At 40.8% G+C, this 17,090-nt stretch overlaps 1 protein-coding gene across 7 annotated transcripts in view; it reads right to left on the bottom strand.

The window, feature by feature from the left end:
- DLG5 (discs large MAGUK scaffold protein 5) overlaps window positions 1-17,090 on the bottom strand; it is a 237,021-nt gene that overhangs the window by 73,237 nt on the left and 146,694 nt on the right. For 3 of the 7 annotated variants that reach the window (XM_089682542.1, XM_089682546.1, XM_089682547.1), the window contains 3 exons: window positions 5,152-5,226; window positions 4,449-4,617; window positions 1,475-1,588 (listed from right to left, as the gene is read on the bottom strand). The exons of 1 other annotated variant lie outside the window; for it this stretch is intronic. In XM_089682542.1, coding sequence (XP_089538668.1) covers window positions 1,475-1,588; window positions 4,449-4,617; window positions 5,152-5,226 — 358 coding nt within the window. The remainder of the gene's footprint in view (window positions 1-1,474; window positions 1,589-4,448; window positions 4,618-5,151; window positions 5,227-17,090) is intronic. 3 more of the 7 variants (XM_089682549.1, XM_089682545.1, XM_089682544.1) reach the window with 2 other exon arrangements.

The following is a 17,090-nucleotide window of genomic DNA, read 5'->3' as shown; positions in this document are numbered from 1 at the left end:
ATTCCCTGGATCAACTTTACCGCAGCTTGGCATTGCATGCCATTATTAAGCTTGTGATCTACCAGACATCCCAGATCTTTATCCACCATTGATTTCCCCAGTTGTACTCCCCCTAGTATGTATGATGCATGCATAGTCTTAGCCCCCAAGTGCATAACCTTACATTTATCAACATTAAACCTCATTTGCCACATAGTTGCCCAATTAAACAGTGCATTGAGGTCGGCTTGTAAATAGGAGACATCCTGTAAGGACGTTATTTACTGCACAGCTTGGTGTCATCTGCAAAGACGACTGAAATGGGATTTTTAATCTCAGACCCTATATTGTTTATAAATATATTAAAAAGTAAGGGTCCCAACACTGAACCTTGGTGTACACCACTGACAACCCTAGACCATTCAGAGTATTATTAATTAACCACTACTCTCTGAATACGATCTTTTAGCCAGTTTTCTACCCATGTACATACAGATTTTTCCAAGCCCCTAGACTTTACCTTACACATTAGCCGTGTGTGGGGAACTGTGTCAAACGCTTTTGCAAAATCCAAGTATACCACGTCTACCGCCACCCCTCTGTCCAAGGTTTTGCTCACCTCCTCATAAAAAGAAATCAGATTTGTTTGACAACTTCTGTCTTTAATGAATCCATGCGGTCTGTTGCTTAAAATATTTTTTTCCAGCAGGAACTCATCTATGTGGTCTTTTAGTAAACACTCCAGTATCTTCCCAACTATAGAAGTTATACTATCAGGTCTATAATCACTTGGTAAAGATTTTGACCCCTTTTTAAATATTGGCACCACATTGGCCTTACACCAATCCAGTGGTACTATATGCCAGTCATTAAAGAGTCCCTAAAAATTAGAAACTTGGCTGTCTTAATCCTTACTTCCTTAGTACAAAAAAAAATAAAAATCACTGATTCATACTTTTATCACACGCACTTTTGTTTCCCATGTCTTTAGATTACAGAAAAGCTAGATCTTGTTATGCCTCATAATTCAGTGATTGTCATGAATATTCTGACGTACAAACATGTTTATTTTTCTTTGTCTTACAATTTCTATTGCAGTATTCAGCAATTTAAAAAGAACACCAACAACCACATAAAAAGCTATCTGATACAATTTCCAGCTTGATCATGACCCTTCCCATTTTATTTATTTTTTCTTTATACCCCTCCCAAAACTCTTGTGTAACCACTGCATGCATCAACATGCAACAACTGAAAAGAAGACAAAGCCTCACAATTCAGCTATAGGAATGACCAGCAAGTGCAATGCATACCCACCCCAGAGAGCCATGGACTGTATGGAAACAGCAAAAAGCATTCCAACATGCTACAAGAGCTGGGAAATTTTGGAGGAAAAAGCAGAATGAAAGCAACAAATGAATACCACTGGGCTGGGGGAGACTTTCAAAAAAGCAGAAGACTCATATAGACTAAGGAAGCAAGACAAGTGGCAGACCTCAAGCATCTTACTGAGGAAAACCTGGGCCTAGAACGGGCTGGAAGCCTCAGTAAGGACCTAGTGCGGAAAACATATCTGGAAGATGAAACATGAGGGAAGAAGTAGTAATGACTTTAGAGAGAAAAGAGCAAAATATTGATTGAAAGGATAGGAGTGCAATGTCATAAGTAGTGTAGCATCAGAGAGAGAAGGGGTGCTCAGGACAAAGGAGGGTAAATGTTCACACATGCAAGGTAGAGAGGGAGGAGATTGGACAGAGATAGTAAAAAACAAAGTGAAATAAGTAAAATGTAAAACAAAGGATTGAAGGAAGGCACAATTTAAATAGGGAATGATTTGCACAAATAAAGCATTGTGTATACGGTTAAATGGTTGATGAAATAACAGACCATGTTAGCAGAAGGAAAAAGAGGAAAGAAATAAATTAATAATAACTGACATTTAATAGACAAAAAACACCATATAAAAAACAACATTTTAACACAACACATACAACTTAGAATTAACTCAGAATTCATCTGTATCATAAAAGAAAGGTTTTTCTTTATTTTACCTGTTTGACTAAAAACACACAAATCTAACTTTTCTACAAGCAAGCTTAGGCATAAACAGCCTGGGTCAAACCAAAATAACATTTATACTAATAAAATTACTCAGGTGGCAGTTGTTAAATACAACATTATTAGGTGGACTTTTTTTTTTTTTTCAAATAAAAATAGGGTATCTGCTTTCATAATGTGGATATTTAAAACTGAAAAAAAAAAAAGATAAGATTCACTATTCTATTTTCAATCCTCTATTCACAGAAATGTAGGCTTTTTTACTTATACAATATAAGCTCCTGCCACCAGACTGCATCTATAAAGATTAATTAAGCAGGCAAAGTTGCAATTTGACACTGTTCTCTGAGTGGACAAAGCCCCACTTTTAAAAGAGCTACCATGAAAAACCCTTCTGAAATGCATTTTATTTTAAACAAACTCCAAGCAGATGTTAACAGTTAATGCAATCATGTTTATTCCAAAATGAATTAAACTGTATTTTTCAGCATTTTAATTTGACTTGGTATCCGCCTCTTAACAGCATGCACATCAGCATTTTGACTATGGGAAGGAGGGGGAGCATTGGAGGCCAATAAAGCTTAGCAGCAGTACACCTACACTATATTGCCAAAAGTATGGGGACATCTCTCCAAATCATTGGATTCAGGTGTTCCAATCACCTCCATGGCCACAGGTGTATAAAGGTCAAGCACCTAGGCATGCAGACTGCTACTACAAATATTTGTGAAAGAATGGGTCACTCTCAGGAGCTCAGTGAATTCAAGCGTGGTACCGTGATAGGTTGCCTCCTGTGCAATAAGTCCTTCCGTGACATTTCCTTGCTACTAAATATTCCATGGTCAACTGTTAGTGGTATTATAACAAAGTGGAAGCAACTGGGAACAGCAGCAACTCAGCCATGAAGTGGTAGGCAACATAAAACGACAGAGCAGGGTCAGCCAACTGTCTGCAGAGTCAATAGCTAAATTCCTCCAAATTTTGTGTGGCCTTCAGATTAGCACAACAGTGCATAGAGAGCTTCATGGAATGGCATTCCATGACCGAGCAGTTGCATCCAAGCCTTACATCACCAAGGGCAATGCAAAGCGTTGGATGCAGTGCTGTATAGCACGCCGCCACAGGACTCTAGAGCAGTGGAGACATGTTTTCTGGAGTGACGAATCACTCTTCTCTGACTGGCAATTCGATGGACGTGTCTGGGTTTGGTGGTTGCCAGGAGAACGGTACTTGCCTGACTGCATTGTGCCAGTGTAAAGTTTGGTGGAGGGGGAGATTGTGGTGTGAGGATGTTTTTCAGGGGTTGGGCTTGGCCATTTATTTCCACATTTTGGACAATTTGGGAACAGCTTGGGGATAGCCCCTTCTTGTTCCAACATGACTGCACACCAGTGCACAAAGCAAGGGCCATAAAGACATGGATGAGCGAGTTAGCGGTGGAGGAACTTGACTGGCCTGCACAGAGTCCTGGCCTCAACACCTTTGGAATGAATTAGTGAGGAGAATGCGAGCCAGGACTTCTTGTCCAACATCTTTGCCTGACCTCGCAAATGAGCTTTTGGCAGAATGGTCAAACATTCCTATAGACACACTCCTAAACCTTGTGGACAGCCTTCCCAGAAAAGTTGAAGCCGTTATAGCTGCAGAGGGTGGGCCAACTCAACATTGAACACTACGGACTAAGTTCAAGTGTGTGTAAAGGCAGGCGTCCCAATACTTCTGGCAATATAGTGTATGCTTACAAGAAATATGCTTATAGGAGACAGTGGAGTTGTGAGTCATCAGCACATCTCTTTTCTTTTTTTTTTCCCATTCCATGATGGGGACAGAGGTAACCTAGCTGTACTGCTTAACTGCATCAAAGAAAAGTCAGGCCATAGCTACAAGCTTCTTCTAATGTATATTTAGCTGTATGCCAACAGTTTAGTTTTAAATTAAAGTGGTTTGAAAGGCTGAAGGTTTTTTTTACCTTCAGGCATTCTATGCATGAAGGTGCTCCCCCCTCAGCTCCCCAATACCTACTTGATCCCCATCTCGATCCAGCGCTGTGTACGACAGCAGTGGCTCTCCTGGGTCTCTCCCTCCTTATTGGCTGAAAAGAGCAGAGGGAGCCATTGCCTCCTGCTGCTGTCAATCATAGCCAGTGAGGATGTAGTAGAGGCGGGGCTGAGCCCTGTTTGGTGTGTCTTATAGACACACAGAGGTGGCTTGGCAGTGGCAGCATGAGTGCCCCCAGAGTATGGAGGAGGAGGAGGAGAATAGGGACTGCTCTGTGCAAAACCATTGCACAGAGCAGGTAAGTATGACGTTTGTTTTTTGTTTTTAATCTGAACCTTTAGTATCACTACCATTTTTAACAATGCCTGATTAATATATATTAAAAGATAAATAATAATTTCAATAAACCTCACCTGTCTTTCCTTCGTTCCCCCATTGGCACAGTGCTTATTGATATCCTTGGTAAGCTGGCGATGGAGTTCTGTGACTGGCTGCTTGCAAATGATGATGTTTCCAAGTTTAAAGGAGAATGAGGAGGACTGGATAAACTGGGGCTGCTACATTCAGACTGAGACAGGGATCCTACAAGGAAAGATAGCTGCAGTTAGCTTGTAATCAGGACCAGACCAGTGCTAATGATCAGGCATATCAAACAATACCCTAGTCAGTAAGCATGCCCATCAAACACATTTATATCTCTGAATGTAGAATACAGCTGCATACTGAATGCCATGCTAGTTAGTTCCTGTAGCAAAGTTATGCCACAGTGTTGTCAACTAGGACAACAGACAATACCGCATATTTTTGCTTTTTTCTTGTAGAACAGTAGCCACAGTAAACACTGTAACACTGTTATTTTTGATAGCTGGCAATCTTGGTTTCACTCCAGCTCTCAAGAAACAAATGATATGTCTATTTGTTTTAACACAAGCCCAAAGTAACTGACTCACATTATTATTTTCCAGAACACTAAACTCATTTTCATAAACTCTATATGAGCATAACTACATGACAGTAACAGAGCTGTGTACTGCTCAATGCAAGAGATATCTCTGGTATCACTTAATTAGAGCAGCGATGCTGCTACAAATATTACTGTTTTTTTTTTTAACTTACCCCTATCTGAGCCCACTGGGCCTCTCACATATCTTGGAGTTAATGGAATTTTAATGCGCTCCGTTCTTGAAGATCCTGGAAGGTAAAAAACGTATAATGCAGCGTGAGCGACATTTAATTTTAAAAAATACAAAAGTAAATGTACAGGTGTTTCAACTGTAAACAGCTGGCTAGTCTACGGGCACATTCGCACAGGTGTAGAGGCCCATATAGCATGTGTTTATGAGCACTAGAGTGACAGATGCTCATGTAGCTTCCGGCAGCTGTCTATTAAAAATCAAAGACAAGAGCAGCTGCATGGATCTTCCCCACACATCAGACCTACTGCTCTGGAAGCAATATATTCTCCCTACAATATATGGTTGTAGGTGTATTTAACCAGTCCTCCCCCCAGGAGGATTTTTTTTAATGGTAATCTTTTATTAGTTTTCACATTTCAACACCACTTCAGAACAAAAAGTTATCATAACATTAAAAATTAAATGTTCCTTTAAAACATACCCCCAAAGAACCCACCTCCCCCATGTCCCTCCCTCCCCCCCATACCTCCCTTAGCTTCCCGTTCCTCGTCACACCCGAGTCTCCTTAGGATGTCCTCTTTCTTCCGGTCTTACTTTTCCCTTTTTAATTATACATATCCTCTTGTCTCCTCTTACTCTAATTTTCCCATTTCACTATATTTTTTGATCTCTTAAACTCTTTCAGGATCGTAACCCCAATTATCTCCTGGATTTGGTGAATTATTCCCCCCCCCCCAATATTCCTGGACTTTAGGACACTCCCACCATATATGTGCCATTGTGCCCTTGATCCCACACTCCCGCCAACACATATCTATTTTATCTCCATACTGCTTATGTGCCACACTCTGCGTGATGTACCACCTAGCTAAGCATTTGTAAATAATTTCCACCACTTTCATATCTACAGCCCCATGTGCTAATCTGAAGATTTTCTTTTTTTGTTGCTCATCAATGAAGTTCACTTTCCCATTTCTCCATATACAGGTGAAGAGTGACTTCTGTTATTAAAGTAAGAATTTTATAAATTCGAGAAGTACCGTGCTTCCTTTACCTGCATGTGCCTAACAATTGTTCGAATGGGTTCAATTCCGCTGTTGTCCTGAAGGGCTTAGGGAGCATTGCCACAGTGTCTTAATTGAAAATATCGCCACTTATCTAATCTAGAAAACAACCCCTCCTTATTTTTCAGCTCCTGAAGGGAGCAGATTTCACCACCATTCATTATATTTTAACTGTGCATCCCCTCTTATCCAATTACCCAAAATATTTTCTTTCCCTGGTGGGAAAAAATCTGTACCCACCGACATCAACATGAAATTGAACTCACATTCCATTTGTTTGGGAATTACATCCCAATTCTTAATACATTTCGTGTAAGTGCTTGTGCTCTCTGCCAATCTACGATATTGATGTGGCAACCACACCATCCTATTCAATTGTGTCTCGCTTAGTGTGTTTTCTATATTTACCCAATTTTTCCCAAGTGCATTATGTGTCCAATCAAAAATACGTGAAAATCATACTGAGTGGTCATTTATTAATGGGATGTAGTTTATTTCATATAAATTCTTTAAGGACTAGGTTAATTTTATTGCAAAACATTTTAATTCTCTCCTTCCATGAAAAAGGGAAATTCTTTTTGTAAAGCTTTCTTCTCAGTTCTCGGAACACTCACATTTAGAATCTCTGATTTTACCGGATTAATTTTTAGATTTCACAACTCTCCATAATATTTCATTATTGGGTAATGTCAGCCTAGGATTGACCACATAAAATAGCATGTCATCAGCATACGCTGCTATCTTATGTTCTGTCTCTCCTATCTGAATCCCTTTTATATCTATACTATTTCTTACTGTTGCCAGAAGAGGTTCTAAAGATAAGACAAACAACAAAGGCGAAAGCGGGCACCCCTGCCTTGTCCCATTGAACATCTTAAAGAATTCCTTTACTGCTGCAGAGGGTTGACTAAATAGCTTCCTTATCCACTCCCTCATCTTGGGGCCTATCCCCAAAACTTCCAGCGTGTCTAACATAAATCCCCAGTCCACCCTATCAAAAGCCTTCTCTGCATTCACTGATAAAATCAATAAAGGGGATTTTTCTCTCTTACTTCTTTGTATTAGAAGCAGTGATCTCAACCCATTATCTCTTCTCTCCCTCCCAGGGACAAATCCCACTTGGTCTATATGAATCCAGTACCGGCATTAGGTATTTCAACCTATTTGCCAGGACCTTAGCATATAATTTGGTATCCATATTTAGCAATGAGATAGCTAATGCATTGAGTTCCATCTTTTCCTTCTTTCTGAATGATTGTGATATGAGCTTGCAAGGATTCCTCCCTCATTTCCAACCCCTCTCCTAATGCATTCATATATAAAACTCTCATATACAAACTCAGTTTAGGTACTAATTGATTTTTACATTTTTTTATGACATCTCACAGTATACCCATCTGACCCCGGGCTCCTCCCCACTGTTGTACCATTCAGTGCTACCTGGATTTCTTCCTGTGTTATTGGTTTCTCTAGGCAGATTAACCGTTCTTCCCCTAGTCTCGGTAATCCCGCCTCCTTTAAGTATATCTGTCTCTTTCCAATTCTTTCATCCTCTTCTCCTTTTGACTGTTTTGGAATATTTTTAAATACGTTAGTGATATCAGCAGTTGAGTAAACCAGTTTACCATTATCTTTAATTTTCTCTATAGAATTCCTTGATTTCTTATTTCTCTGTGCTCTCACTAAATGTTCCCCTGGTTTATTCCCCCACCAGTATCTCTATCTTGCCATCATGTTAAATGTTCTCCTAGTTTCTTCCTCCATTAAAATTACATAATTCCTCTCGCTTACTTATTATGCTCTGCTGAATCTCTTTTGCTATTCTCTTTTTATGTAACTGTTCTAATTCGTGTAAATCCCTTAAAAGCGTATTAATGGTCTTGTTTTGTTCCTTTTTATTTTATTTACCCCAATTGCTATCACAATTCCCCTGATATATGCCTTGTGTGCTTCCCACACCGTGGCCATTGAAACTCCTTCAGTCTAATTTTTTTTCAAAGTACGGTTTTATTTCTTTTTTTATTCTCAGTTCTGTCTCATGATCCTGAAGGAGTGTCTCATTTAATTTCCACATGTTTAACTTATTCTGCTCTCTTTCCCATGATAACTTCATTGTAACAGGTGCATGGTCCGATATTGTTTTAACTTCAATATTTACTTTAACCAGCGACTCCAAACGTCTATGGTCCATCAACATGTAATCTAATCTCAAATGTGTTGCATGTGCCAGGAAGTAGAAAGTATAGTCCCTGTCTCTAGGATGTTTAGCTCTCCAGACATCCACAAGTTGACATTGATATAACAATCTTCGTATGGATTTCAGAGATTTCCCTCCTTCTCTCTGCACATGCAACATCGTGTCAATCCGGGGGTCCATGCAAAAATTAAAATCTCCTGCCACAATTAGTTTACCTGTTTAAAAATTAAGGTAGACTTCTCAATATACTTTTCAGATAGGTTGTGGCAATAAATATTTACAAATGTACACTCTATTTCCTGTTATTTCCCCCTTAAAAACAGAAAACGCCCCTTAGGATCCTCAACTTCTCATCCAACTTGAACCTTAAGTTTTTAGCTATACCAATTGCCACACCTTTAGCACGCCTAGTTGGTGAACCTGCATAAAACCAGGTTGGATAATACCTAGAATATAACTTCACATTAGTTACCTGTAATAAGTGAATTTCCTGTAAAATCACTATTGCAATGGATCATTGTTGTAATTCTCTGAGTAGCTTAAACCTGTTCCCCAGGATGTTCAGACCCTTAACATTATAGGTCGTAAAGTTAACCTCCTCCATGTTTTTCTTCCTCTGCCCGAATTCTTCCCAGAGAGAGTACCATCATCCTTCCAGAGGAACACGGAGCTAACCCCTACAAAGTTACCCTTTCCCCTCCCTTCCCCTCTCCCACCCACCCCATGACCCTCTCCAATTTCCCCTTGTAAGCTCCAAGGAGCAGGGCCCTCCTAACCCTCCGTGGGGTTCCTAGGGTCTTAAGCAGAAACAGCCTTCCGGTGGATGCACCTGGATCTCCTCCGTGGCAGCCTGGCCGGCATCTCTGCGGCGCCCATATGATCGCCTGATGCCCTCCGGACTCCTGCACAGTCCGCCTCCTCTTTGATCAATCCGCCCCTCCCTCTCCCTCCTCCGCTCCAGCACTGCCACTTGCCGCCGCCACTGCTGGCCAGCCATACAGGGAGTACCGCTCTCCTGTCAGACCCACACCCAGCCCAGGTAAATTACCACCTCCCAAGCATATCAGGCTAACGGGTCTCATTGAGCTCCCTCTCTGCGCCACGTTCAGACTCCTCCTCCCCCCAGGACAATTCTGACACTTCCCACCTACATGTAAAAATCAGCATTTTATATATATATATATATATATATATATATATATATATATATATATTTATTTATTTTGCAGAGGCCCTAGAGAAAAAATGGTGGGTTGCAATTTTTTATGTCACACAGTATTTGCGCAGTGGTTTTCCAGATTAAATGTTTTTGCAAAAAAAAAAATAATAGGTAGTATATGGTGTTTTTGTGAAATAAAAAATTGAGTGTCTATTTTTGTTAAAATATAGAAAATGTTGTTATGCGGATTAAATAGATACCCAATATGTCACACTTTAAAATTGAGTAAACCCGTGGAGTGTCACCAAAACTATGGAACCTACAAATCTCCCTAGGCAACGTTTTAAAAGCCTTTACAGGTTACCAGTTTAGAGTAACACAGAAGGTCTGGAGCCAAAATGATTGCTCTTGCTCTGACATTCCTGCATGTGTGTGCAGGACACGTGTTTGCGTTTGCACATAAGCATGGGGGGAGGGGGGCGCTTTAACTTTTTTTCCCTTTATTTTAAACTTTGGGGTTTTTTGGGGGTTTTGGTCTGAACAGTTGCTTACCTGGCCGCCAACAACCAGGTAAACAAAGTGCCAAAACCGGAAGTGGCAAAATCCTCATCACTTCCTGTCTCTGAAGTCACAGAGAGGGAGAAACTATGTTAGTTCCTCTCTCTGTCAAGTGCCACCACCGCACTTCTGGGGCTTGGAGGGAATATTCTGCCACTAAAATCACTTCTGCTTAAAAAGGGAATAGTCAGCAGAAAATACCAGGTGCATACATCTTCCCAGTATAACCACTTCAACCCAAGAACGTCATATGAGGTCCTACGGGTGGGAAGTGGTTAAAGGAGATTGTACAGATCATGATGTGTATGGTCAGCTTAAAGTTTGGCTCAATGTAAATATGCGCTCTTCCAGGAACCATGCCAAGTGATTGCCATTCAGCATAGTAACCACAGGGGGTCGCTTGCTCAGCACAGCTGCCATTAAGAGAACACATTGTGTCTTTCTCAATGAATGCCAGCTTCCTCTGATTGGATGAGGTGGACAGGAAGAGAGGGGACATCACAATCTTCACCTTGTTCAATCCAAAATCACAGCCACCAAAGTAGCAACTTGGCCAACTACAGTAATTTACAACTTCCCAAAGTCTGATCAGGTATCGCATATGCAAAATATATCATTGCTAGAGAAGGGCAATCGCACAAAAAAAAAAAATATTTTGTACAGGAGCTTTGCCAGCAAAATATATGTACAAATAGAATATTTCAGTCTGTTTTCTGTTATATGCATGCCTGTTTTTGCATCCTAAGATAATGATCGTAGGCAATCTGTGCATGAACAACTGGAAGTATTTAAAAGCTGTGTTTCACTGTTCTTTAAAAATTTTCTTACCATCTTTCTTGTAGCTATAATAAACAGCGTACACACAAACATTAATTTGCAAAAAATAAATTTGACTTCCCCTGTAAATTCCATATCTTGGAGTACAGTGCAGGACCACAGGCAACATATTCATAAACCCTGGGTTATAAGTGCATACCTTTAGGTCAGGGGTAGGCAACCTGCGGCTCTCCAGCTGTTGCAGGACTAGAGGTTCCATCATGCCTCTGCAAGTCATAGCTGTAACTGTCAGTTTTGTAATGTTGCAATGCCTCATGGGAAATGTAGTTCCACAACAGCTAGAGAGCCGCAGGTTGCCTACCCCTGCTTTAGGCGACTGGACAGTGGCATGCTTTAGAGAACATGCTTCTTGGGGTGCCAGGATCTCACTCCGTGATCCTCAGTTTTGTAGCAAACATTACAGCAGGGTTTCTCAACCAGGGTCCTGTGGAACCCTAGGGTTCCTCCAGAGGTTGCTATGGGTCCCTTGAGTAATGAGCAATTTCTGCCTCTCAGATAAGTTCCCACTGACATCATTGATCTTTTTAGCTATCTTTAAGGGGATAATTCTTCCCAGTAACCTCAAGTATAAGAAGCATTCGTCCCACTGATCATCACATTGATGTATCATGAGTTGCAGATTTGTAGATATAGTAATTTTTTAGCAGGGGTTCCCTGAGACTTGAAAGTTATCTTAGGGGTTCCTCTGTCTTGAAAAGGTTGAGAGACTGCATTACAGAGTAAACAAAAAAAAAAGGGGGTTGGGGGGAAGAGAAGGTAGCCTGTGTTCTGTACTGTACTCTAAGATACAGAATTTACAGGCAAGACAAAATTACTTTTTAATTGTACAGTACAGAAGACAGGGACATCCCCAAGCAATGAATGCAAATTGTGGGCAACAATTAGACAAATAGAACTGTATCAACTGGCTAAAAAAACAACTTAGATCAAAAGATCCAAGCTCAGAGAACCTTGAGGCCGAAAGCTGCATCTGTAGAAAACTGGACTTCCTGAAGAGGAGCTGGGTGTTACTGATGCTGCAGGGACTCTGAATTGCGGCTGAACAAGATTTAAAAGGCACCTGTACCATATTGTTTCTGTAAGTGCAATACTTTTAATTAAATGGTCATTACTAATTATACCACACTATGAGAGTCCATCCCATGTCTGAGTATTAACAGTGTACAAGGAGACCAGGTGGTCGCAAAGTCACGCACACCAGGTGATATCCTACAAGTGAGAAGATTCATAGTGAGGAATGGCAGGATGCATAATCATACCCGGAGAGGGCAGAACGCATATATAGACCTAATTACAAAAGTGTAAGGTCCATTATTGAAGGTGAGCAGATTGGAATACAGGTTGTGGGACACATTTGCATGTTTGGTGTGGATAATATTTGATATTATATTACAGAGTGCAGGAAGATTTGTTTTGAAATAACATCACTTTAGACTGATCACTTGCATTGGGACTGGATTTGGATTGTTTTGCATGATTTTAACAAGGCATTCATCATTGAAATATTTCATTATTTATGAGTTATGGACATTGCTTTGTAATTTTGTTCATTGTATTAGTTTTAAGGGAGCGCAGCATTATATTTATATAATTTATGTATCTTTCTATGTGGGAACGCATTTGGATGTGAGCTGCACCCTTGGCATGTAGTAATTTGGAGCTATAGCATTAATTGCACACTTTTTTTTTTTTTTTTTTTTAAAAATAGGATTAGAATTGTTGCAATTCAAACTCTGAGCATTCACACTAAAGTACGCTCATTTGCAGTATATATTGTTTACACGTTTAAATTATAGAATTTGTGAGGGGTAGCGTGGAAGTTTTCATTTAGTTTTCTTTTTTGTTATAGGTAGCAAGAGGCCAGGGGTTGTCCCACTGGAGGTCTGAATAGATCTGTGTACCAGGTTCTTTTGAGCCTGTTTGGTACAATTAGAATCACCGATTTTCTCTCTTGCTCTATGTTGTGTATCAGGAGAGACAAAATTTGTGATGGAGGAAGGAATAAATTAGCCTGAACTAAGACCAGGGGATTTTTGGGGCATCTGAAGCGAGGACATGAGGATCCCTGGTTCTGACAAAAAATAGAGGTAGCTTTTTGTTAAATCTGGAGGTTAGGTTATTCACATCTGGGATCCCCCATCTTTGGTATATCAGATTGAATACATCTGGATGAAGAGACCATTCCCTTTGCTCCAAGTGGTGAAGGCTGAGATAATTTGCCTGTAAATTGTCCACTCCTGTGATGTTTACCAGCGAAATTGCTGGACAATGAGTTTCTGGCCACAAGAATCTAATTTACTTCCTTCAAGGCAGCCACAGTCCTTGTGGCTGATATATGCCACTGGAATAACATTATCTTATTGCACCTAGATTGAGTGTCCATTCAGAAGGGTGGTCCAGTGTTGCAGAGACAACCTGAGGGCTCTGAGCTCCAGGAGATTGATGGGGAGCTTGGTTTATAATGACAATGTTCCTTGAACTGTCAAAGATTGGAACACTCCTCCCCAGCCATTTTTCTGTGGTAGGGGAGGAAGGACTTCCAGAATGTTAGGGCTAGAATGGTGATTCACCAAGATAAGGAAATTCTTTGCTGCCTGAATAAGAGTATGGGTAAGTGGAGGGGAAGAACCTGCTTTTTCCATGCCAACAAAATGTTTTTTGGAGATTTCTCCAAAGGAATAGGGTGAAATACACTGCCTCAAAGCATTAGGCCTAGAACAGGGGTGTCCAAACTTTTTTCAAAGAGGGCCAGATTGGATGAAGTGAACATGGTGGAGGGCCGAACATTTTTCCGAACATTCTTTGAACCATTACAATTAAATGCAAATAAATTATTTTATGCCAAGTTAATTGCAAACGACATACTTTTCATTTCATAACATTAAGATCAACTGGCAGCTGAGTTTTCACAATGTATTGAAAATAAATTTAAAAAAAACTTACCTGCACTAATGTGAAGGGTGAAAAAGGTAGCTGGAGCTGAAGTCTCTGCTCGGCAGCCGGGAGGGGAAGAGAAACACACTTCACGCTGGAAGCCCGGCCCTGACGTCACCGCCCTCTGTCGCTCCCAGTGCGGCGCAGTCACGCATGCGCACTGCTCTCAAGCAGAAGACTGTCTGCCACAAAAGGGAGGGCCGTGCGACAGCCGCATTTACACAGACCAGGGAGAACGTGCCGCAGTCAGGCATGCGCACTGCCCTCTGCCCTCAAGCAGAAGACCGTCTGCCATAGAAGGGAGGGCCATGGGAGGGCCACATTACACAGAGCAGGGAGGGCTGTTGGAGGGCCGTATTAAACCGACCCCCGGGCCGTAAATGGCCCGCGGGCCGGACTTTGGACATGCCTGGCCTAGAATGACCATGGAAAATCTCACTGTGGAAAATCTCTTGGATCTATAGAAAGAATTTTCTTTTCTGGAAGAAAAAGTTTTGCTTGGGATGTGTCCAGAACCAGACCCAAGTAGGCAGAGGTCGGAGAGCAGATTGTTTTTAAACTGAGCGAATGCCAAAAGTTTGGAACTGTTGAATTGTCTCTGTGGACATTTTTTTTTTTTTTTTTTTTTTTTTTACAGCTGACCGGGAGAGGAGTCCATCAGAACAAGGTCACCTAGAAAGTCTGTGACTTGAATGCCCTAAGTTCTGAGCAGGGTCAACAGAGGTGCTAAGACCTTTGTGAACATTCTGGGAGAATAGGATGGGCCGAAGGGCAATGTGACAAACTGGAATTTTCTGCCACTGTAAAGCGCTGATAAAGGTGGGCAAATTGGAACATGCAGATAGGCATCTTGGATATCCACTGATGTCAGGTATCCCCATGGTCACAGAGAGGCAATTTGTGATCTTGCAGATTCCATGTAAATCTTTAGAATCTGAAGGAATTTGTTAAGAGATTTTAAATCCAAAATAGGGAGAATATCCCCATTGGGCTTTTGTACTGTGAACAAGTTTGAGCAGAACGACTCCCTGGTACAAGAGGTGGTTCAGGGTCTTTTGCAAATCTAACTGTCCATGGCCAGTTTTTACTTGATTTGAAAGTGGTGAGAGGGCAAAGATTGGAACTCTATTTTGTACCCTCCTGAAACCACCAATTGAACCCACTGTTCTGAGACATCTGTCACCCAGAAAGGCAAATTGTAAACAGACATCTCCCCACTCTTAGGAGAAGAGGGCTTTAGGAAAGACTTACAGCTTTTGTGGGCCAAGCCTTGCAATCAAAAGGAAGGGCTGAACTTGGGTAGAGCAGACAGTTCTATGTTTTGAGGAGCTAGGGACTCATGAGAAAAAAAGGTTTATGGAATCTTTTTTTGTGGAAGTAAAACATATTCTTTAGTGAACACTTTGATAAATTGATCACATACCGAACCATACAAGCATCTACCTTAACCACTTGCTGACCGCAGATGGACGGATGGCTTCACTGCGGATGGCCAGTTCTGGGAGGGCATCTTACGTCATACGATGCCAGTCAGTTCCCAGCAACACCGCCAGTCAGTGCCCAGCAGTGCTGCATATCAGTGCAGCCTCAACGCACATCAGTGAAGGAGAAAAATTACCAGTTTGCAAAATTTTATAATAGAAACAAAGAAAAATTTGTTTTTTCAAATTTTTCACTCTTTTTTTGTTTATAGTGCAAAAAATAAAACACCCAGCGGCAAGTGAATACCACCAAAAGAAAGCTCCATTTGTGTGAAAAAAATGATAAAAAGTTCATATGGGTACAATGTTACATGACTGCGCAATCGTCATTCAAAGTGTGACAGCACTGAAAGCTGAAAATTGGCCTGGTCAGGAAGGGGGTATAAGTGCCCGGTAGGAAAGTGGTTAAAAGGGCATACGGGTGAGGCGCCTTTTGCAGGCATCTTCGGCTGTTAAAGCACTAGGACATAAGATTCTGTATGTTTGAATAGATATAAGAGCCATTCTGGAAATGTGTCTTATGACATGTTCTAAGGCATCCACACAAAAAAAGCAGATCAGAAGGCAATTTCTGCAATTGCTCTGAAACAGAATTTGGAAATACAGGGTGATGTTGATTGTTTATTGTTCTAGTCCAGTTAGCTGCAGCTTGATATACTGAAGTTGCTGTGAGAGCTGGTTGCAGGTCTAATGTCTGCAAGATGAAAGAGCCTTTAGAAGAGTCTCAAATTTTCTGTCTGCAGAATCGTTGAAAGAAAGAACATCTTCAAAAGGTTACAGTGAGATGTTTGTTTAGGATAGGGATGGCAGGATCCAACTACAGGAATAACTCACTTCTAGGCAAACTTTTTTTCCATTGGATAAAGTTCAGCAAACATTTGGGGGGAGTGAAAATCCTTTCAAGGATGACATCTGTTCCTCCCTATCCTCTGTCACATATGAAGTCAGAGGCAATGGGAATTTCATCATTTCCAGTTTGGCATACCAGCCAGGAAAGCAGATTATCAAACCAGTCTCGGTTTAATCATCTACCTTGGAGGGCAAAGGCGGGATCAGAGATCGACCCTTGGTATCACAATAAAAAGAGTACTTGCCACTGCCCAAGGTATCACAGCGGTGGTGATAAACTTAAAGGAAAAAAATAAACAAGAATTAAAAAAAATTTAGTAAACCCCCCCCGGGTTCACGGTCAAACGCACACGTAGACCCCACTCACATAGTGATCACACCACACATGTGCACAATCGCCGCAAACTTTAGAGTTAAAAGTTAGTTCTGACACTAGAATTATTGCTCTCACTCTTAACTGGTAACCAGTGAAGGCTTTTAAGATTGTCCCCTATAGACAATTTTAGGTATTGTGGTTATTCACCATTTCACAGGCGTGCACAATTTTAAATCATGAGGTGTTTGGTATCTATTTATTCCACACAAAATCATCTTTTATATTTAACTGAAAAGTTGGGCATTATATTAAGTGTACTTTTTCCTGAATATTTGTGTTTGATAAACAGCTGCACAAATATTGTGCAACATAAAAAAATGCAAAAATCACAATTTTATTCTACAGGGCATCTGCTTTCAAAAAATATATGTTTGGGGGTTCTAAATAATTTTCTAGCAAAACAATGTAGATTGTATGATGCATGTGAAAATGTAAAAATTGCTTTGGGCAGCAAGTGGTTAAAG

Source organism: Staurois parvus, unplaced genomic scaffold (assembly GCF_062004578.1).
Source record: "Staurois parvus isolate SC_StPar_1 unplaced genomic scaffold, SC_StPar_1.0 ptg000291l, whole genome shotgun sequence".
Lineage (NCBI taxonomy): Eukaryota > Metazoa > Chordata > Amphibia > Anura > Ranidae > Staurois > Staurois parvus.
This window is presented reverse-complemented; position numbering and strand designations above follow the sequence as displayed.